Below are 24,203 nucleotides of genomic sequence, written 5' to 3'. Positions count from 1 at the left end.
TCAGTCACTGACAGTCACTCAATAAACCCATGCCAGCTATATTTTTTAGATAGCTGGCTAAATGAACTTACCTAGCTAAACCTTGTAGTAATCATGACTGAATTACCTACCAGGCACTAAGGGCATGTATCAATAAGGGGGATCATTGCTTTCACCTGGATTCACCTGGTCAGTCTGCCATAAAAAGTGTAGGTATCTTTAATGTTTTGTACACTCTGTGTAAATAACCACTGCTACCTGCACTATCCTTCTTTCATAATAAGGATTGGTGTCCCGCTATTCAAATCAATTCTAATAGTTATTATAGCGGTTAAGCATTTAGGTCTATAAGTGTCTTCTATCGGCTGAAAGCTTCAATTCTTGTTAATCTAACTGCACTGTCCGATTTACAGTAGCTATTACAGCGAAAACCTGCAATGGGATTGTTTGAGGACAGCGCCCCACATCAAAATATTTTTCCACTGGCACAGGTTTCATACATTCACATATAAAGAGTAAATATTCACTTACTTTTTGAAAATCTTGCTCTGATTTGTCATCCAAAGCGTCCCAGCAATAACATGTTGTGTCATTTTTTATATCCCAAAAAGTCAGTTTAGTTGGCCCCACCGATTTGAGTTTACCACTCGTTCAACTTGCAGAGAAAGGAATCCGAAAATCTACCCCTAAACATTGTTTCAACAAGTCAAAATGCATTTCTATTCACTCCTCAGATACCCTAAAATGTAATCAAACTAAAATATTATTTATGGAAAGAAGTATGTTCAATTGGAAACCGATTTTAGCAGGTGCGTCCTGTCTTCATGGCGTGCGCAAACATGAATGTCCAAGATTGTGTCCCTGTACTAAAACGGATATTTCTTATTTGTTTTTGAAGTTACAAGCCTGAAACCTTGCCCATAGACTGCTGACGCCCTGTGGAAGCCATAGGAATTGCATACAGGAAGCTAATTTTTAATATGACCTTTTACTTGCCTTTCTAAGAGGATGGTCTCTCTCAACAAAAAAAAATGGTTGTTTTTTCTTTGGATTTTCTCCTACCATATCTATTGTGTTATATTCTCCTACATTATTTTAACATTTCAACAAACTTCAAAGTGTTTTCTTTCCAATGGTACCAATTATATGCATATCCTGGCTTCAGGGCCTGAGCAACAGGCAGTTTACTTTAGGCACTTCATTCAGAAAGGAAGTTGAGAAAAAAAGAGGCCTAGCTCTAAGAAGTTTTAAGCTACACCCTGGACCAGAGATGTGTTTGTTCCCAAGAATCCAATGCCATACAGCCATAGGGTTCTCAGTTTAACAATTGACCACAGCGGACTCTGTCTAACTGCGTCTAACCATGTCTAACAACTACGCGCAATACGGTTTTTGAAACCTCAGAAACTCTACTTTAATTTCACTCCAAAATACATGTTCAAATACAAAAGATTCACTTGCTGTTTTAACATGAAGTGTCATTATTGTGGCGGCCATGACAGAAATGTCTCCCTTTTGCCCTCAGAACTTGTTTATCACCAATTAACCGTGTCGGTGGATTGAACAAAACGGTTTCCACAGAAACAGTAGAAGGATCTATTTTATTTTCCCTTCTCCACTCTTTATTCTCTTCTTCTCTTTGAGGCTGCTAGCTGCTATCGCTATCTGCAGGCCATTATTAGGCTCTGTATTAAGTCTGTCGGAGGGGAATTGGATTGGAGCTTTCTTCATCTGCTTTGTCTTATTTGTACACAAAGGAACCAAGGGCAGCTTTTCTAGGACACCATGTTTCTGGGGGCAGGAAAGAGAGACACACTGGCTGAGTTGGGAGGAAGGGAGAGGGCTGGACAGAGAGGGTGTGCGTCGGTGTGCTGGGTTTTTGAGGTGTGCCCACGTCCAGAGGCGGAAATGAGAATGGATGAATTGATTAGGAGAGCTAACAGTATGAGTAATGTGTCTAATTAACATGTAGACCTAGGCTGCTACAGCTTTGATGGATTCCTTCACTCTCCTCTCCATTGAAAGACAGGCCCATCCCGTATGTGTGTGTGTGTAATAAAGTAGACATGCATGTGTTGTCTCTGAGTTTGTTTGTGTGTGCGCATGATGCTTACTGTGGATAATGGTATGTTAAAAGTGTGTTTCCTGGTAGTTTAACGCCTTGGTGTTCTAGTTCAAACATCCTCAGTAAATTGTCTGGCTGTATAAACCTCACTTTGCCATCCTGCTCGCTGTCATGACGACTCGTATGTAAAGCAGAGAATACACACTTAACGCTTAGATGTAAATCAACAGTGTACACACACACACAGGCACTGTCACGATTGTTGTATAAATAAGTGGACCAAGGCGCAGCGTGTGTAGAGTTCCACGTTTTATTAATAGTGAAATCTCCAAAAACAACAAAGATATAACGAACGTGCGATACGTAGAGCACATAGGCACTAACAGGAAACAATATCCCACATCGCAGGTGGGAAAAATGACACACTAAGTATGATCCCCAAGTAGAGGCAACGATCATCAGCTGCCTCCAATTGGGAACCATACACACACACCAACATAGAAACACAATAACTAGAAAAGAAACCCTAGTCACGCCCTAACCTATTACACCATAGAGAACCCCGAGGGCTCTCTGTGGTCAGGGCGTGACAGGCACACAGACACAGACGCACAGACACATACACCAGACAGGTTGCTCAAGATCCACTGAGAAATTTGACGTCGGTCCAGGTTAACACGGCTCCGGCAGATGAAGACTAGCCGCTAGGGGCAACGGGGAGCGCTGTAACATCAAGTAGGCTTGGGTTTTTGCTAGGGTGTTGTGGACAGGGCTGGCGGATGGGTGTAATATATTCAATCTAAGTGCTTTTTATAAAATGTTTACTTTATTCCAAACCTTATCCCAAAACGTAATCTTACCTGAACCATTCAGTAAAAAACTAAGTAACATAGTATTTGCCTCTCTCCTTTTCGCTCGCTCGCTCACTCGCTCACTTTCTCTCTCTCTCTCTCTCTCTCTCTCTCTCTCTCTCTCTCGCTCGCTCGCTCGCTCCCTCCCTCTCCCCCTCCCCCCCTCTCCCTCTCCCTCTCCCTCCAGGTCGCGCATTGCTGAGGTTGAACGGGGAGAAGTTGGAGAGGATGGGCATTGTCCAAGAAACATTGAGACAGGAGGTTCTACAGCAGGTCCTTCAGCTACAAGTCAGAGAGGAGGTCCGCAACCTGCAGTTGCTCAGCAGAGGTGAGCACTGTGTGTGTGTGTGTGTGTGTGTGTGTGTGTGTGTGTGTGTGTGTGTGTGTGCGTGCGTGCGTGCGTGCGTGCGTGTGTGCAAAGTGTTCCATAAACACACATGTCCAGACATCAATAGCCTGCTGAGGTCACTGTGTGCTGACCTGGATTCAGCTGTTAATGAGGATAGAACACAGCAGTATAAAATATGATATAGTCAACGGTAAATGTGTATTATTAATATCATGATTTTGGAATCCTATTTATAGGGCTAATGGTTACTACTTCTAAACTTCCAAAGATCCCATCAACCATGGATGAATGATAGGAAACCTAGCTTCTCGTTGAAATGAGGGTGTCCTTTGTTTGGCAATTCAGATGTCAATGTAGCCTACTTAAACCCAACCTCAGTCTGAATCTACTTTCACATACAATTAGAGGGGTTACTTTGTCAGGGTGGAATTGTCCATTATTATGAACCAGTAGGTGGGTGATTAATGTCACTTAATCACACTTAATGACGCTTTCTACTATTATGAGAAAAACTTGGATTATATTAATATTGATATGAAATATACAGTATGTATATGTATAGAAATAAATGATTGATCTGTTATGAATTATTATTCACCAGTAAGGATTCGTAAACATTTTCGTCAACATTGTGGCCTCATTAACCTGGGCACAGTGGCCTCGAGCGGAGAAATATAATTAGAACAATTATATTTATACACTACTGTTCAAAAGTTTGAGATCACTTAGAAATGTCCTTGTTTTTTAAAGAAAAGCACAAAAATGTACATTAAATAACATAAAATTGATCAGAAATACATTGTTGTAAATGACTATTGTAGCTGGAAACGTCTGATTTTAATGGAATATCTACATAGGCGTACAGAGGCCCATTATCAGCAACCATCACTCCTGTATTCCAATGGCACGTTGTGTTAGCTAATCCAAGTTCAGCATTTTAAAAGGCTAATTGATCATTAGAAGACCCGCAAAACACCAGGCCAGCATACCGGAGTCGCCTCTTCACTGTTGACGTTGAAACTGGTGTTTTGCGGGTAATAATTTGTGGGAACTGAGGCTCCATGGATTGATGAGGAATTGAAAAACTGTATGGTTGAAAGAGATGGGGAAAGGGGAGTGGCTAATAAGTCTGGCTGCACATCTGACTGGCTGACTTACTGCAAATTGAGAAATGATGTGATTAACCTCAACAAAAAGAAGAATAAACTGTATTATGAAGCCAAGATCAATAATATAAAGAATTATGGAAAAAAAAATTGGAATACTTTAAATGTAATTATGGGCAGAAAGACAAATTGAACTCCATCTTTCATTGAATCAGATGGCTTATTCATCACTAAACCATTTAATTTAATGCTAATTATTTTAATGATTATTTCATTGGCAAAGTGGGCAAACGTAGCCAGGAAATGTCAACAATGAACATTGAGCCATTGTATTCATGCATAAAAAAAAGTAATAATGAAAGAACTTTGCAGGTTTGAATTTGGTAAAGTTCGTGTGGGAGAGGTGGAAAAATTATTGTTATCGATCAATAATGACAAACCTCCTGGCATTGATAACTTAGATGGAAAGCTAATGAGGATGGTAGCTGACTCTATAGCCACTCCTATCTATCATATTTTTAGTCTGAGCCTAGAGGAAAGTCTTTGTCCTAAGGCGGTAAGCTAAAGTAATTCCGCTAAATAAAGAGTGGTTCTAACAGCAGACCTATAAGCTTGCTGCCAGCTCTTAGCAAACTGTTGGAAAAAATTGTGTTTGACCAAATACAATGCTATTTCTGTCACATTTTATCAAGGTGGGTGGAATCAGGCGCAGAGAGCAGGTTTCAGTGATTCGAACAGTTTATTCTCCGGCGCACAAAAAACACGGTCAACCCAACACACAGGGTGAATAATCCAACACAGGATCAAAATAGACCGGAGAATAAAACACAAGTGCTACACCTAATGACACGAATACAAAAACAATCCCGCACAAAACAAGGGCGGGACAACCTACTACATATAAGGACGTTAATTAAACTAAAATACACACAGGTGAAACTAATAAGACAAAACCAACAGACAAACGAAAAAGGGATCGGTAGTGGCTAGTAGGACTGTGACGACGACCGCCGAGCACCGCCCGAATAGGCAGGGGAGCCAACTTCGGCGGAAGTCGTGACAATTTCCCTGAAAAACAAATCAACAACACACTTTCAGCATGCTTATAGAGAAGGGCACTCAACATGTACTGCACTGACACAAATTACTGATGATTGGTTGAAAGATATTGATAATAAGAAGATTGTGGGAGCTATACTGTTAGATTTTAGTGCAGCCTTTGATATTATTGACCATAACCTGTTGTTGAAAAAACTTTGTGTTATGGCTTTTCAACCTTTGCCATATCGTGGATTCAGAGATATCTATCTAATAGAACTCAAAGAGTTGTCTTTAATGGAAGCTTCTCTAATGTCAAACATGTCAAGTGTGATGTACCGCAGGGCAGCTCTCTAGGCCCTCTACTATTTTCTAGTTTTACCAATGACCTGCCATTGGCATTAAACAAAGCATGTGTGTCCATGTATGCTGATGATTCAACCATATATGCATCAGCAACCACAGCTAATGAAGTCACTGAAACCCTTAACAAAGAGTTGCAATCTGTTTTGGAATGGGTGGCCAGTAATAAACTGGTCCTGAACATCTCTAAAACTAAGAGCATTGTATTTGATACAAATCTTTCCTTAACCTGTTATGGCTGCAATCCCGATATCGGGATCGATATGACAACTACCTGTGAAAATAGAGGGCGCCAAATTCAAACCACAGAAATCTCATAATTACAATTCCTAAAACATACATGTGTCTTATATAATTTTAAAGCTATTCTCATTGTTAATCCCACCAAAGTGTCCAATTTCAAATAGGCTTTTCAGTGAAAGCACTACAAACGATTATGTTAGGTCTCCACCAAACCACAATAAGCACAGCCATTTTCCAGCAAAATATAGCATTCACAAAAAGCATAAATAAAGATAAAATGAATCACTAACCTTGAATTATCTTCAACAGATGACACTCATAGGACTTCATGTTTCATACATGCATATTTTGTTTGATAAAGTTCATATTTATATTTTTAAAAATCTGAGTTCGAAAATTTCCATTATTTATGTCCAATTAGCCACTTTGGTTAGCGCGTTTGGTAAACAATTCCAAAGTCACAAAGCGCATCCACTATAACGTGACGAAATGTCCAAAAGTTCTGTAACAGTCAGTAAAAACATGTCAAATGATGTACATGAATCAATCTTTGGAATGTTGTTTACATATATCTTGAATAACATTTCAACCGTAGAATTAGAATTACTTCAGATGAGCGGTGGAACGCAGGTCCTTCCCCTGTGAACGCGCCTGGTGAAAGCATGGTCCACTCATGGCTGTGGTGACCATTTCCTGTGTCAATCGACCCCCCTTCACATTAGAGTCATCAGACACAGTTCTATTGACTGCTGACATCTAGTGGAAGGCGTAGGAAGTGAAAACTCATCCATATCTCGCTGTAATTTCAATTAGACCTTGGTTGAAAATCTGCCACCTCCAGAATGAAAAAAAAACAGGAAGTGGAATTTCTCAGGTTTTTACCAGCTATATGAGTTCTGTTATACTCACAGACATAATTCAAACCGTTTTAGAAACCTCAGAGTGTTTTCTATCCAATACTAATAATAATATGCAAATATTAGCAACTATGACTGAGGAGCAGGCCGTTTGATATGTGCACCTTTCATCCAAGCTACTCAATACTGCCCCTGCAGCCATAAAAAGTTAAGTTCTAGACCTCAGCTGAATTTGGTAACGAATGGTGTTGCTGTTGAGGAGACTAAATTACTTGGTGTAAACTGCCATGGTCAAAAGATATAGATTCACTGGTTGTAAAGATTGGGAGAGGTCTGGCCGCAATAATGAGATGCTCTGCTTTTTTGACACAACACTCCAAAAAGCAAGTTCTGCAGGCTCTAGTTTTGTCTAATGTTGATTATTGTCCAGGCATGTGGTCCAATGCTGCAAGTAAAGACCTAGTTAAGCTGCAGCTGGCCCAGAACAGAGTGGCACGTTTTGCTCTTAATTGTAATCAGAGGGCTGATATAAATACTATGCTGCCAGTCTCTCTTGCCTAATATTTGAGTAGAGACTGACTGCATCACTTCTTCTTTTTATAAGAAACATTATTTGTTGAAAATCCCAAATTGTTTGCATAGTCAACTTACACACAGCTCTGACACACACACTTACCCCAACAGACATGCCACCAGTGGTCTTTTCACAGTCCCCAAATCCATAACAATTTCAAGAAAGCGTACAGTATTATATAGAGCCCTATTTGCATGGAACTTCCTTCCATCTCATATTGCTAAAATAAATAGTAAACCTGGTTTAAAAAACAGAGAAAGGAACACCTCGCAGCACAATGCCTCTCCCCTATTTGGCCTAGATAGTTTGTGTGTATGTATCGATATGTAGGCCACGTGTGCCTTTTTTAGGTAGTTCTGTCTGTGCTGATTGGTGTTCTGTATTATGTCATTCTGTATTATGTTTTATGTTTTTTTGTGGACCCCAGAGAGAGAGAGACATAGAGAGAGACATAGAGAGAGACAGATAGAGAGGGACAGAGAGAGGGACAGAGAGAGAGAGAGAGACATAGAGAGAGACATAGAGAGAGACAGATAGAGAGGGACAGAGAGAGGGACAGAGAGAGGGAGAGAGAGAGAGAGAGAGGGACAGAGAGAGAGAGAGAGAGGGAGATAATTAAAATGCTGTGTCAGGCTTTTCTGTTAATAGAGTACCACATTTAATTTCCCAGTTCAACAAGCCTTGACTGTGTCCTATCAGAGACAGCTAATTGAGTGTCCCTAAAAAAAAAACACCTGAGAACCAGCATCCTGTTGTTGGGGGGGGTGTAGAGAGGAGAGGAAGTGAGGTGAAGACTGGGTTGAGGTGAGGGAGGTGAGAGAGGGGTGGGGGTAGGGATTGTTGGGGGTGGAGGTAGTGAGTGTTGGGATGAAGAAAGGAGGAAGTGAAAAGAGGGGGGCTGTTAAGACTACCACTACTCTCACTGAAGGAGAGTCCTAGAGAATGCATTTGGCATCATGGCTGCAAGGATGACTGTTCTTGGTCGGCCCATTTACATTTACATTTGAGTCATTTAGCAGATGTTTTTATACTATGTTAGAGTGACTTACAGTACAGTATCTTTCATTTGAATATAGCTAGGTGGGATAACCACATATCACAATCATAGTTGTGGCAGAGTACAAAAATCTCCAAGAGCCAGGGAGACTCTCTTGTGCCAGGGCGACACGGCTTGCAAGTGAAACAAGAAACACAGCACCGATTTAAATGGCAGCCGTGCTTCTATCCCCTAGGCATTAACCTCTCGCTCAACGTCAACAAAACAAAGGACCTGATTGTGGACTTCAGAAAACAGCAGAGGGAGCACCCCCTATCCATAATGACGGGACCACAGTAGAGAAGGTGGAAAGCTTCAAGTTCCTCGCCGTACACATCACTGACAAACTGAAATGTTTCACCCACACAGACAGTGTGGTGAAGAAGGCGCAACAGCACCTCTTCAACCTCAGGAGGCTGAAGAAATTTGGCTTGGCACCTAAAACCCTCTCAAATTTTTACAGATGCACAATCGAGAGCGTCCTGTTGGGCTGTATCACCGCCTGGTATGGCAACTGCACTGCCCGCAACCGCAGGGCTTTCCAGAGGGTGGTGCGGTCTGCCCAACGCATCATCAGGGGCAAAGTACTTTCCCTCCAGGACACCTACAGCACCCGATGTCACAGGAAGGCCAAAAATATCTTCAAGGACAACAACCACCCGAGCCACTGCCTGTTCACCCCGCTATCATCCAGAAGGTGCTGAATGTGGTTATCCAGAAGGGGGCTGAATAATTTTGCACGCCCAATTTTTCAGTTTTTGATTTGTTAAAAAAGTTTGAAATATCCAATAAATGTTGTTCCACTTCATGATTGTGTCCCACTTGTTGTTGATTCTTCACAAAAAAATATAGTTTTATATCTTTATGTTTGAAGCCTGAAATGTGGCAAAAGTCGCAAAGTTCAAGGGGGCCGAATACTTTCGCAAGGCACTGTATGTCTTCCATTTCCTAATAATTGCTCCCACAGTTGATTTCTTCAAACCAAGCTGCTTACCTATGGCAGATTCAGTCTTCCCAGCCTGGTGCAGGTCTACAATTTTGTTTCTGGTGTCCTTTGACAGCTTTTTGGTCTTGGCCATAGTGGAGTTTGGAGTGTGACTGTTTGAGGTTGTGGACAGGTGTCTTTTGTACTGATAACAAGTTCAAACAGGTGCTATTAATACAGGTAACGAGTGGAGAACAGAGGAGCCTCTTAAAGAAGAAGTTACAGGTCTGTGAGAGCCAGAGATCTTGCTTGTTTATAGGTGACCAAATACTTATTTTCCACCATAATTTGCAAAGAAATTCATTAAAAATCCTACAATGTGATTTTCTGGATATTTTTTTTTTTTGAAGTTCAAGGGACTTCGTTCAAGAACACAAGGTTGACTAAGAAAAGAAAAGCAGAACCTACTACAAATGTGTCTGCGAAAAACAGACATGTAAACAACAAACGTGTCTATGGAATAAAATGAAAGTGTCTAGTGTCTGACTCCTGAGATGTCTGTGGTCCCAGTCGTTCGGCCCCTATCTTCTTCTTGAAGTCATGCAGCTGGTGATCAAATTCCCCCCAGAGTTTTGCCGATAGTTCATCCATGAAATCTGCTACAGGTGCCAGGGCCCTGTAGAGGATGAAAAGAGGGGTGGAAATTAGAGGAGTGTCTGTGGAGAGCAGTGTGCATGGTGAGGAGAGGAGGAAAGAGGACAACAGAATATGGGAGAGGGTATCAGAGTAAAGGAGGAGAGTCTGAAATGATTTGCCTCTGGGACAGGCTGGTGGCTCGGTACATGACGTTCTCCAGATTTTGATTTGGAATGCCTTTGCAAGTGATGTGTCAAGGACTGAGTCTTTAACGCTTTTCCCCCTTCTTCTCACAGCCCTGCTACTACTTGTGGCATTGGTGAGGAGCAGGTCAGTGGAGTAGGTGTTGGAGGTGGGCCCAGGATAGAATTTCCAAGGTCAGGCATGGAGATTGTTTCCCAAACTGCACTGCAGCTCAGTGCGGCAGATGGGCAGGGGGCTGACGACCAGTCAGTACTGGGGGCTGAGGTAGTGCTGGGGGCCGGTGAACAGGCAGTGCTGGGCAAAACCTGGTGCTGTCCCCATTCACTGGTGTTTGTACTTTGAAAAAAAAGTAGAGGGCAAACAACACCGCTCAAACATTTGCAACATTTTAACTAGCTGGACCTTTGACTTCGGTGTTACCAATGGGGGAAGCTTATGATTTACTATTTCTGACAAAATATTTTTGATCAAAAAGATCTAAAGATCTTTAGCTTAGTTGATTTAGCTTGCTTCCTCTGCACAAGTATGCTGCTAGGCTAGCTAGCCAGTCAAGTATCTAGTGCTAGCTGACTAGCTATTGTTAGCAAACATGGCTACTGTTTTAGTCGACTACAGTAAAACATACTCTGGCGAAGACAGCATGTTGCTTTCCATCTTCCTGTGCTTTAGGTGCCGAACAAGCCAGGGACATTTTTAGAGTAACCATTTCACCAGCAACTCCACTGCCGTCCTTGGTTGTTTTCTTTACCCCACTTTTTCTAACAAGTGATTGGGTGAGACCCCACAATCTCCCTCCATGAATTGGCCTTTCAATGCTCGTCTTTATATAATAGATAGCTAGAATAGTAGAGGTGCAGGTACTTCCACATTGAGTGTCGGGTGAATCGAGTAGAAGAAGAAGAAACCTGCGTCACCCCAACAGTTGAACAATCACAGACAAAGGGGCGTAGACTTTGGTTCCCGAACTTCAGCTTGCCTCGAAACATTTATCGGATGCACGAAAAGCCGAAAAGAAACATGCCAAAACGAACAACAACATCAGGAAATGTAGTAATATATGTATTAACTGTTCTGTACTGTTTCGGATGGGTAGCATGCGGACGCCTTTACAGTGGAAGGTTTAACAAAGGAGTTCAGATTCACAGTCCTGTCACCTATCTCAGCCTGTGTTTTTCAAGGTTGGTGATCCCCAGACAGGCAGACACACATGCATGTACATGCACATGCATACACACACGTTTGTTTTATTCTCCTTGTGGGGACCAAACAATTTTCCTACTTTTACTATCCTTGTGAGGACGTCTGGTCCCCACAAGGATAGAAAAACCAAAAGAACACACACACACACACACACACACACATCCTCAAGCTCACTCCATCCTGAGTGATTCTCTCTACAGATGTAAGATCTTAATTTGAGCCAGTTTGCTACACCAGGAAAATAACCCTGCAGCAACAGGAAATGTGAATTATTGTGGATTATAATGAATTATTGTGTGCAATAATTAATGGACAATTTTGTAGGTATTGATACAATTTTCGTAAGGGGAAATCAAGTCGGAAATTTCAAAGTGGAAATGACAAACTTCAGAAGCCTTTTTAAACCTCAAAAACACTACATGTTTTACATTTCCTCCATTGCGGGAAAGTTGTCTTGCAACAGGAAGATCAAATTAAGATCCTACTTCTGTAAATGCTGTCCTATAATTATTTTAAATGTAGGATAGCAGCCTGATACTTAAAGTGGTGACTTGTATCATACACCATCATTTCAGATTCATCTGACAGAAATGAACATGATATTAAGTATTGATCGCTCTGTAACCCAGAAGTTTTTTTTTAAGTGCAACGATTTGACTGAAAGGAATGCATCTAGCTTTGGGGTTCGGGGCTGAACTTTTTTTTTAGACTACTGAGACATGGCTCTGCTGTGCATCTACAGTGCTTTCTTCTTTTTACATTTTGCCTTCTAGTGTTTCTTAACCATATGCCACACTTCTGCTTCTCTATCTCTTTGACTTTTCTTTTTTTCTCTCCCTCTTTCAACGTCTTCCCTCCAGAACTTGCATGGGCAGTAGTTAGTAAACAAAACAACATTGCGGGTTTGATTGAATGTCCCTCCCTGCTCCCTACTCCAGCTTCCTACGGCATCAGCATGACCACGACAACACTACCCTGAGCACAGAACCCTATTACTTCTGTTGCGAATCATTAGAGAAAAAATGCTCCTTGCACAATTACAGAGCAAGATCATGACAAAACTGCTGGTCAAGAATATTGTGTGTGAGCGTGTGCGTGAGGGAGTGCTGTTTGTGTGTATGTGTTGCGTGTGCTCGTGCGTGGGTGTTTGCGCTTGTGTCGGTGTCTGTGTGTTCATGTGTGCGTGCGCGCGCATGTGTGTGTATGTGCTCTTTCACTTTCTCTCTGTCGACTGACTTAATTCGCCAGGCATTTGTTGCGGTCCACACCTCTATTGTCAGGCATCAGAGCAGCCTGTTCTTCGTTGCCTTCGCGCTGCCACGGCCTGAATATTATTCTCTGGATGCATGTATAACCCAGTCCTCTCCTAAAAGAGGAATACAACTAAAATATGCATGAACAGCCAGGAGTTTTTAGGAATTTATACATTTTTTGCACATCTTTTAGCTCCCACTGTCTGTGTGTGCGCTCGTTTGCGTGACTGGAAACAGGAGATGGATTAGGCTGTCTGATCAAAAACGCTTCTTTGATGAATGGGTTAAATAATAGGCTATTTGTGTAGATAATCCTCTAAGAAAACAAATAGTTGAAACCTCATGTCGCATCATCAGTTCTTACCCTTGTAGGATGGTCAAAATTAGGCCGAGAAAAAAAGTGGTCAAAAATCTGGAAAATAGCATCACGTCAGCTAGGCTGGACGCTGTGCGAGAATTAAGGCTACCTGGAAGGTTTACCATTGAACTCGACATCTTTCTAATCAAATCCAGAGGACACAAAACAATGTAGAAGTACATAGAGGTAAAATAGATATCGATTTTGAGACATGACATGTAGTATTTTCATATTTGAGTATACACAATTCATATTAAAGGTGCTACACATAGGATTTTGGGGAATTATTGCATTGTAATTTCAGAATATTTCCATAATATGTCTACCACTAATAGTGGACTGATCGTGTTTCACAGTATTACTTACCCACCAGTGTTGTGATTTTCACCTATTGATTTCTTCCACTGGAGGGGCATCTGTTTTCAACCTGGGAAAGCTGTTCTGACTGTGGCTGTGTTATCTAGTGGAAATCGCTAATTTCCTGGTTGCTAAAGTTCCACACTGTTCACTCAATTTCAGTTTATGTGAGAAAACAAGCACTGAATAGTGTAGGGAATCACTGTACCATCTAAATCGCTGTGAAATATATTTTCAATCACAAAACAAAAAATATAGTTTTTACAGCTGTTTGAAGCTGGTGGACCAAAACCGAAAATAACTTTCATTTTGTTCCACTAGCATCAAAAAGCTGAAAAAACGATATTTTTTGTTATATTTTTTGTTATCACAGCGATTTAGATGGTACAATGATGTGTGCCTGCCACCCCCTATAAATACCTGGGCCATAGCTTCATTTCCTCAAGACTCTTCCCAAAGCTACAAGGCAACTGACAGCTGGATTAGCATAGTCCTTAGCTCAGAGAACTGTGGTAACTTGAGTAACCTTCATTCTATTTTTCTTGAGGGACTATGCTAGTCATTCAATGGGATGACAATAACAGAGTAAGTCGCTTCTCGTAAGATACAGCCTAGAGCAACACATCACTATAGGTGCTCAGCCCAACCACAGGTTACTTTGTTAGGACGTAAGGGTTCATGCGACCAAGGGGTAGGACCTTTGGTAAGAAGGCAATATTAGTCCTAGACGATAACACTCATCACTAACAGACAAACCATGGAGCTCGCCAACTCTCTTGGTAGAGGCGATGGCCACCAGAAATGCTCTTAAGACAGAGATGTTTAAAGTCTATAGCATTGAAGGGCGGTCTGGATAGTACTCCAAGAACCAGATCCAAAACCCATTTGGGAACTGAGGAGGCTCCTGAGGGGCGTAATTGACGGACTCCCTTAAGAAATCTGGCCATAAGTGGGTGGCTTCCAAGCGGCCCATCCTGCTCTTTATCATGACATGATGAACTTGCTGCTGTATACACATTAAGTGTGGATGCAGCCCTGTCAGCATCAAACAAAGACCTTGAGAACTGGAGCAAGTTTCTGGAACAACCCCCTGCTCCCCACACCACTGGCAGAACACACGCCACCTTGTGTCATAGGTTGACGTGGTGGAGGGGGCCCTGGTACTCTGTAAGATGTTAACAGAGGGCTCAAGATCTAAACCAGACCATTTTCGCTGTTCAGTGAACATGCCCACAGTGGCAGGCAGGAGGGAATCACCTCTGCCTGTGACAATAGGTCCGGCCTCCGAGGTAGTTCCCATGCTGTCCCCGCTAGGAGTGCTCAACCAGTGGTGTCTCGGGCGATCAGAAAGATTTGGTGGCTCTGATTCTGCCCAGAGTCGTTGTAATCACTCGAGGGCCAGGCCCTCTTGGCCGAGTGTTGGAGTTGGATATCGAGAACCAGATCCACCTCTGCTTCTCCAAAGATTCCCCACATGCAACTCACTATTCAGGGATGTAGTGTGGGGGTTGGATATCGAGAACCAGATCCACCTCTGCTTCCCCAAAGATTCCCCACATGCAACTCACTATTCAGGGATGTAGTAGCCAATTCCCTTCTGGAAGGCCTTCCCTGGTCAGCATGTCTGCAGCATTGTTCAGAATCCCGGGGAGGTGCACAGCTCTTAGTTAGGCCAGATTCTGCTGTGACCGCAGCAGAAGGGTATGTGCCATCTGGTGGAGGCGGATGGAACCCAGACCCCCTTGGTGGTTTATGTATGCTACCAACGTGGTGTTGTCTGTCTGTACCAGCACATGTTTATCCTGCAGTTGTGGGAGAAAGTTGAGCAGAGCTAATTGGACTGCTTTCAACTCCAGCATATTGATGTGGAGTTTGGACCAGCTGGGGTTCCATGTCCCGCTGACGGCCCTCCCCCTCAATAGTTCTCCCCAGCCTGTCAAGGAGATGTCTGTTTGAGCCACTTCCCTACGATGGACTCTGCCCAGGCGTATCCCACCTGAAAGGAAATCCAGGGATCGCCATCTTGCCAGTGATCACTTGCATTCCTTGGACACAGTCAGACGAATATACCTGTGTTCCTTGGGATGGTAACCTTGAGCATTGAACTACATCTGCAGGAGTCTCAAGTGTAGGAGGCCCTGTGGGGTCAGAAGAGAGGCTGCAGAGAGGAGACCCATCAGTCTCTGACACTGAAGAACAGTCACCTTCTGGTCTTGGACAAAAGGATTGAGATCTACAATTTTCTGGGCTCGCTCTTGGGTGAGGTGAGCCCTCATTGCAGACGAGTGGCTCCGCATGCACATGAACGTCACCGTTTGAGTGGGGACTAGGTGGCTTTTTTGCATGTTCATCCTGAGGACTAGCTCTGAGATGTGCTTCAGGAGAGATGTTTTGTCTGCTCCTGCCTGTTCTCATGAATGAGCTTTCTGTGAATGTACTTGGTGCCAAGGAGAGGAAGAGAGGTTGCACTTGGTACTCGTACGCCATGCCGTTGAAAGCAAAGCACAGGAACTTCCTGTAAGCCGGGTGGATTGGTACATGGAAGTAGTCATCTGTTAAGTTGACATTGCTGAACCACTGGCCTGTGCTAATATCCTGTAAGATGCAGGACAGAGATAGCATCTTGAAGAGGAGTGTTTTCAAGCACCGGTTGAAAAGCCTCAAGTCCTGGATGAGGCGAAAGCCACCCTCTTGGGGCTAGGAAATATAATCTACAGAATCCACTGTGCTGTTGTCTGATTGCATTCTTCTCCAGCAGGGAGGCAATCTCCATCTGGAGAGCTTATCTTTTCAGGGGGTTGGCGGTTGTAGTTGACCAAACCCCTCTGAAAGGTGGTGGCTAGCATCGGAAGTGGAGTTTGTACCGCTGTAATACTGTATCCAGCACCGAGGGGGACTCCACAGGCAGAAGCAACCAATGCCGGAGTCACACCCATCAGGACGACTGAGGAGGCCCGTCCTTCTACAGAGGGATGGTGCTTGTGGTGCCTCTGCCTGTGCTGGTGGTGGTGTCACTGTTGACCTGGGGTTTGTTGACGTGGCTGATCAGGGCATTCCTGGTTAGGGAGAGGAGAGCTGAGGTCTAGACTGCAATGGTCTTTGGGTAGGGTAATGCGGGGCAGGGGACCCATGAAAAACTGCAGAGTGTTTCTGTCCTTCTGCAACTTGGCCTGGGAAAATGGGGAGGTCCATAAAGGGTTTCTTCACGGAGGTCGACATCTTTGTGTGTGAGAGCCAAAGCTGTCTGTGTTACAAGATGACCGTAGACAGGGGGTTTCCATTAGCATGTGACATCTCAGCATTTAAGAGGGAGAGGAGTATGGACACCTGAGTCATTTCAGCCATCTGCTCAGGGTCACCGTTGATGCACATGTGAGCTTTCAGACCATGCAGGTATGTCTGCAGCAGAGTGGTCGCATTCATAAGGCGAGCCACCATGGCCAAGGTCAGGAAGGTGTCCTTTAATTGGACATCAGCAGCCTGGTGAGGCCCCGGAGGACAGTAAGGAGACTTACCAATGATCTCCTTGTCTATGAGGACCATGGCCGCAACAATGGGGTCCATGACAGGGTATTCATCCAGTCCCAACTCCTCGGGGGAAGCCATGAAGTTCCATGGCTTGTATTGGCTTGAGACATGGAACCTTGAGTTCACATTAGCCCAAGTCTGACACAGTTCCTTGGGGAACTCGGGGCACTGAGGTATGTAGACTCTGCCCGGTCTGCTGTTAAGGTCTGGTTTAATATCCAGAGCTTTCAAAACCCTAGAGGGGAGCTCCTGCATACAGTGTGAACTGCAGAAGTGGGTGCTTCACTCTCAGCCCTCTCTGAGAACATGGATCGCTGACCCAGAACTGGCCTCAGAGGTCTCTTCGTCTAGGTCATTACCAGGAAAGATGGAGATAGCATCAGGATCCTGTCTTAAGTCTTCAACGGAGCCTGTCAGGCTGAGAGAGTGGAGATAGGAAGACAGAGAGGCTGCCTGGGCCTCCAACTCATCCAGAGTAGGTCCCCTGTCCTTCTTGGACTGCTTGGTGGGCGGGCCCGCTGCTGAGCAGGGTGGTTTACGCTTGAGACCGCTCCCGGAGCCTCTAGTGTTTGTCTCCCTCATCATAGCTAATCGTGAATCGCATAGACGTGGGCCAAGAATAGCACAATACATGCAGTTGAAGGGGGACTCCACAGCCTAAATGGCATGCTCTAAACCCAGGCACATCAAACAGGTGGAATGGGCATCAGCTGAAGCCAAGCCAGCACTGCATTTATCGCAGTAGTATGGCATGGTGGATAATCTTCTCTATGTTTAGACAGAAGCAGAAATACAGATATGTCTTATAGAACAGATTCTTTTTTTAACACCCCTTTAATACTATGCCAGGTGTAAGTATAAAGTAGTTCTGTTCTCAGGGCAATATGTGAATTAAGTAATAATATATTCTATGGATATCAAAATATATTAGGGAAATTCCACTGGCAATCCCCAAAAGGTATGGATGTGAGGAGCCAGACTCAATTGACACAGTGACTGACTGTGTGAGGAGGGGTCTTTAAGAACAGATTGGCGTGTGAAATTAGTGAGAGGCATGTGCTCTGAATCTCACTCTGCTACCGGCTACAGCTCGAGCCAGTAATGGGACTTTGCAAGCTAGTATACGAAGCCTGGACATTGAGGTGCGACTCGGCAATCACCCGTCCTACTTCTGGAAAGAAACATATTTAGCTACAGCTAGATAACACACAGTCTCCCCTAGCCTGGGTAGGCGCGATACCCAGCCTGAATCTCCAGAGAGAAGAGGCTAGCGTCCAGCTGAAGTGAACAAGCAACATGTAACACAATTAGCCAGGAGGCTAACCAGTGGACAGAAACAGACAAGACAACAAAGCCATGTGCAGTGTACAGGTTGGCCCAACCCGTTCACCTACTTCGTAGCACGGTGTCGCCCTGTTACAAAAAACTGGCCCCTCTTGGGAGGAGCAAGCTTTGCCCAAAATGGAGTATACTCCAAACACTCAGTGAATAACTCACTTAAAGAGTCTTCTACATTCACTTCTCGCTCACTTCCGGTTGCCGAGGGAAGAAAACAGGAAGTGATGCTAGGCGCCCTGGTATTTACAGGGGGTGGGGGGAATGCGCATCACTCCCGTGCCATGGAATTACTCTGAAATGATTCTTTATATCCCATTGATTGACTAGCATAGTCCCTCAAGCGAAATAGAACTGGGCTACATGATTGGGACAATGCCAAATAGTGAAGCTTCTGCGGTGGTGTTCAAATGTAGACTAAGTAGTTTCTGTTCTCCTTGCATTGATTATTGCATCATAGGCTACATCTTTGAAAACATAAGGAGCTTCTTTTTTTTCTACCAAAGTGAAGTTCTGTTTTCTCATTGAAAGTGTTTCTTGTTCTCTTGGCCTTCGTCAGAGCTTTTAAACCATATTTTTATTTGTGAATATTTCGGCACCGGGGACACGGGATGTATCGGCACCGGGGACACGGGATGTGTCGGCACCGGGGACACGGGATGTGTCGGCACCGGGGACACGGGATGTGTCGGCACCGGGGACACGGGATGTGTCGACACCGGGGACACGGGATGTGTCGGCACCGGGGACACTGGATGTATCGGCACCGGGGACACGGGATGTGTCGGCACCGGGGACACGGGATGTATCGGCACCGGGGACACGGGATGTATCGACACCGGGGACACGGGATGTGTCGGCACCGGGGACACGGGATGTATCGACACCGGGGACACGGGATGTGTCGGCACCGGGGACACGGGATGTGTCGGCACCGGGGACACGGGATGTGGCTGCGTTATTGATGTCATGTTAATCAGGGTTTTTGAACGTATGGCTTGTTTTAGTTTTGTAGGCTAAGTTACCTATTTCACAATTTACTTTATGGATCAAACCTTAGCAGTCATCCTGATCTCGTTCCCAATGATCAGTGCTTTAGTTTGAAACGCTTTGGAGTGTATACAAGGCTATTTGATTCAAGTTATATATGTTACAGCACTTTGGTTTCACTAATAAATACAGTATTGTCTGTTTATGTCTTCAGTCCTTTTTAAATAGGTATAGGTCGAATGTAATAGTCTGCCAATAACCAGCCTCAGTAGGACTATAACTCCATTCCTATTCTACTCAGAGTTTAGAGAAACTGGAAATGAGGCTGGTTAATGCGATGCATGTCTGTTGAATTTGGAAAATATCTTCCGCACTCGACCACGCCCCACCTACTCAGCCATTCAGGAACTACTACTGCGTTGCGGCCATGGCATACTGCATGCTTTTCACTAAACTATACATGCTAAATAGTATGCAACGATGAGTACATAATATGCAGTTTATGTATATAGTACGCTCTCTGTCCCTTCCTTCTGTCAGCATGTCCTATTTCCTGTGAAGTGTGTGTGTGTGTGTGTGTGTGTGTGTGTGTGTGTGTGTGTGTGTGTGTGTGTGTGTGTGTGTGTGTGTGTGTGTATGTGTGTATGTGTGTGTGTGTGTGTGTGTATGTGTGTGTGTGTGTGTGTATGTGTGTGTGTGTGTATGTGTGTATGTGTGTGTGTGTGTGTGTGTGTGTGTGTGTGTGTGTGTGTGTGTGTGTGTGTGTGTGTGTGTGTGTGTGTGTGTGTGTGTGTACGTGTGTGTGTGTGTGTGTGTGTATGTGTGTGTGTGTGTGTGTGTGTTTGTGTGTGTGTGTGAATGAGCGGTGCTTGCGTGGAACAAGCCATCTGCTCCATAATGCGGTAATTAGCAAAAAAAAAAATTCATGCCGTCATCCCCCCTCCCTGAAATGTTGTCAGCAACGCCTCAGTTGCCACGGGACGTCGCTGGGGTAACCTTGTCGCTAGGTTGCAACGTTCCTTTTGATTTTCTGTTGTTCCGTGTCCTGGTGGAGAGAGTTCTGTTCACAGTTCCATGCGCTGTCTGTTTGTCTGTCTGTCTGTCTGTCTGTCTGTCTGTCTGTCTGTCTGTCTGTCTGTCTGTCTGTCTGTCTGTCTGTCTGTCCGTCCGTCCGTCCGTCCGTCCGTCCGTCCGTCCGTCCGTCCGTCCGTCCGTCCGTCCGTCCGATCGACTGAACTGAAATGTGAATTCACTGGGGCAAAAAGCATGACAGGCTCAGAAATAAAAAGGAACATGACATTTTTACCCAAACACAAATTTGCTCAGGAACCCCTTAGTCCTCATCTCCTCTTAGAAGAGCTACATCTAAGAGATAGACCCCCTTTACCTGAACAAATCTCAAGCCCCCCTCAATCCCATCTGCCTTTCTTTCTCCACCTGCTAACTCCTTCTCTCCCCCTCTCTTTGTCCCAGGGTCTGATTCTCTCCAATATCATGTCAGATCTGCCTGTGTGTCAGAGACAGTGATAACTCACATGTCTCCTTCTTCTTTGATATTCCTCCAATGTAAAAATATAGTTTGTTGTCATTTGAGGCCGGTGCAAAAGTGTAATCACAGAAACCAATCGGTCACGTCTGGGTCATAGACGTCAATGACTTTCATATGAGAAGGGTTGAAGGCATAGAGAGAATGTGAACCAGACGTTTCAGTCTACAGACTGATGGTTCAGAAATCATTCTTAATGCAACTGGGTTGTTGACAGATAAGACAGGGTTTGAAGAGAGGGCAGATAGAGGCAGGTGACCTGGATGGCTCAGTATGTGTGTGCGTGTGCGTGTGCGTGTGCGTGTGCGTGTGTGTGTGTGTGTGTGTTGTTGGAGTTGAGTATTATGGTGTGAAAGACAGTGATACCAATCCAACTCCCAACCCCACTGTTTTCCTTGTATTCATATCTCTCTCTTTCTCTCTCTCTCCTCTCCCTCTCCCTGCAGCCTCCTTTGGAAACATCTCTTAGCTCATCCCTCCGTCCGTTTGGCAGCCCTCACTCTCCTCTGCTATTTCCAGTAGCCATGGAAGGACCTGCTCACTCCAGATATGTGAACGCAGAATAGGGCTGTGAGAGGAGGGAAGAAAGGAGGGGAGAGAGGACAGAAAAGAAGAGAGAAGAGGAGCCTTTAGACTACATGCCAAACACACTGAAGGAGGTTTCCCATTCAACAAGGCCAAACTGGTTTAAATGATGAGAGAGAGAGAGAGAGAGAGAGAGGGAGGGAGGAGAGAGAGAGAGAGAGAGAGAGAGAGAGAGAGAGAGAGAGAGAGAGAGAGAGAGAGAGAGAGAGAGAGAGAGAGGTGCTGAATACAAGAGCACACACTGTAACATAGATATAAGATGTTTGAAAGGATATTGACAATGTAGACAAATTAGATCTTAACTACAACAGATTCCCCCCTTTTTGGTTTATTGTTTTGTTTTGGGGTGTAGAGAGGAGTATTGTTACTGATCAATTACTGTAGTTCATTATGGTGGGTGCATTACTCCAAGGTTGGTGGAAAGCAAATGCAGCAAACTACTGAATGTCAATGTCTCTGTATCATACTCACATCACAACCTGACTGTTCACAATGTTTCTTTTCCTCTCAGGATTTTCATTTTGGAATGTATTTATAGTTTTGATAGATCTAATTCATACAGTATAAAGTATATATACTCTTGCCTTCATTAGCACCGTCTCCCCATAGCACATTCTCTTCCTTGAATCTCTTTTATAAAGTCTTGTCTTCACAATGTACAGAATGTCACCCCCCAAATCATGTCTTTGTACTGTAAATGAACCATGTCTATGACAAACATATACAGTACGAGTCAAAAGTTGGGACACACCGACTCATTCAAGGGTTTTTCTTTATTTTTACTATTTTTACATTGTAGAATATTGGTGAAGACATCAACACTATGAAATGACACATGGAAAAATGTAGAAACCAACAAAGTGTTAAACAAATCTAAATATATTTTGTAATTTAGATTCTTGAAAGTAGCCACCCTTTTCCTTAATGACAGCTTTAAACACTCTTGGCATTCTTTCAACCAGCTTCATGACGAATGCTTTTCCAACAGTCTTGAAGGAGTTCTCACACATGCTGAGCACCTGTTGGCTGTTTTCCTGTCACTCTGCGGTCCAACTCATCCCAAACCATCTCAATTGGGTTGAGGTCGGGTGATTGTGGAGGCCAGGTCATCTGATGCAGCACTCCATCACCCTCTTTCTTGGTCAAATAGCCCTTACACAGCCTGGAGGTGTGTTGGGTATTGTCCTGTTGAAAACAAATTATAGTCCCACTAAGTGCAAACCAGATGGGATGGTATATCTCTGCAGAATGCTGTGGTAGCCATGCTGGTTAAGTGTGCCTTGAATTCAAAATAAATCACTGACAATGCCACCAGCAAAGCCCCCCACACCATCACACCTCCTCCTCCATACTTCACGGTGGGAACCACACATGCAGAGGTCCTCCGTTCACCTGCTCTGCGTCTCACAAAGACACAGTGGTTATTTGGTCTGTAAGCTGAGGTGCAGTTAACTCTAATGAACTTATCCTCAGCAGCAGAGGTAACTCTGGGTCTTCCTTTCCTGTGGCGGTCCTCATGAGAGCCAGTTTCATCATAGCGCTTGATGGTTTTTGCGACTGCACTTGAAGAAACATTCAAAGTTATTGAAATGTTCTGGACTAACGGACCGTCAAGTCTTAAAGTAAAGATGGACTGTCATTTCTCTTTGCTTATTTGAGCTGTTCTTGCCATAATATGGACTTGATCTTTTACCGAATAGGGCTGTCTTCTGTACACCACCCCTACCTTGTCACAACACAACTGATTGGATCAAACGCATTAACGAAAGAAATTCCACAAATGTACTTTTAACAAGGCAAACCTGTTAATTGAAATGCTTCCTAGGTAAATACCTCATGAAGCTGTTTGAGAGAATGCCAAGAGTGTGTAAAGTTGTCATCAAGCCAAAGGGTGGCTACTTTGAAGAATCTCAAATATAAAATATATTTTGATTTGTTTAACACTTTTTTGGTTACTGCATGATTCCATATGTGTTATTTCATAGTTGATGTCTTCACTATTATTCTACAATGTAGAAAATAGTAAAAATGAAGAAAAACCCTTGAATGAGTTGGTGTATCCAAACTTTTGACTGGTACTGTATATTATTTGAACGTTCTAGAGGAACATAAGCTGTAGACCTGAATATAATGTAGACCTATACCTTTAGCATTTTAAAAACAGAGGATTTTGATAGGTCATGCTATGACAGATGTTTGCTGTGATTGTTTCTGCCCTAGCTGTATTTGATAAAGCAATAATCAGAGATGTAGCTGGCCAAAAGCAATGGTTATATTCTACTAGTATGAGTCAAATGCCTACATCTCCCATGATGCAGTAGAAGTATACTGTAGTTACAACTCCATTGTGTAAAAATAATCCATTTTTGTGTGTTTCCCATAACACCACAAGTGCACAACTCCAGTTCTCGAGGGCTCCTATCCTGCTGGTCTCTCTCTCTCTCTCTCTCTCTCTCTCTCTCTCTCTCTCTCATTGATCAGTTAGTGTAACTGATTGACTACTGATTCCACACACCTGGTAGCCCAAGGAATCAACTTGTCATTGAAAGGGAGCATATGGTGTATACTGTTCGCCCTGGAGGACTGAAGTTATGCACCTCCACCCTACACCATGTCTCTCATTGATAGCTATACATATTACAGAGATTATTGAGAGGAACCAGACCAGCTGCCTGCTATTACTGTCACACTGTGAATCCAGACACCTTTACTGTGCTTCATAAACGTACCAGAAATCACATACTCAGCATCAGCGTAAATAAAGATCCTCTGAAGAAAGCAACATAGGCCAATATACAGGTAACTGACAAAATGAAGGAAATGCT

General features: G+C 43.7%; 1 protein-coding gene across 2 annotated transcripts in view; it reads left to right on the top strand.

Annotated features, from left to right (window-relative positions):
* LOC112247821 (sterile alpha motif domain-containing protein 10-like) overlaps nt 1-22,178 on the top strand; it is a 159,684-nt gene extending 137,506 nt beyond the window's left edge. For both annotated transcript variants that reach the window (XM_042304077.1, XM_042304076.1), the window contains exons 4-5: nt 3,083-3,223; nt 21,240-22,178. In XM_042304077.1, the coding sequence (XP_042160011.1) occupies nt 3,083-3,223; nt 21,240-21,262 (164 nt within the window). In that variant the 3' untranslated portion in view covers nt 21,263-22,178. The remainder of the gene's footprint in view (nt 1-3,082; nt 3,224-21,239) is intronic.
* Nucleotides 22,179-24,203: the final 2,025 nt, after the last annotated feature.

This window comes from Oncorhynchus tshawytscha, linkage group LG22 (genome assembly GCF_018296145.1).
Source record: "Oncorhynchus tshawytscha isolate Ot180627B linkage group LG22, Otsh_v2.0, whole genome shotgun sequence".
In the NCBI taxonomy this organism is placed as follows: Eukaryota; Metazoa; Chordata; class Actinopteri; order Salmoniformes; family Salmonidae; genus Oncorhynchus; species Oncorhynchus tshawytscha.
Note: the sequence above shows the minus strand (reverse complement) of the source record. Positions and strands in the feature narration are given on the sequence as shown.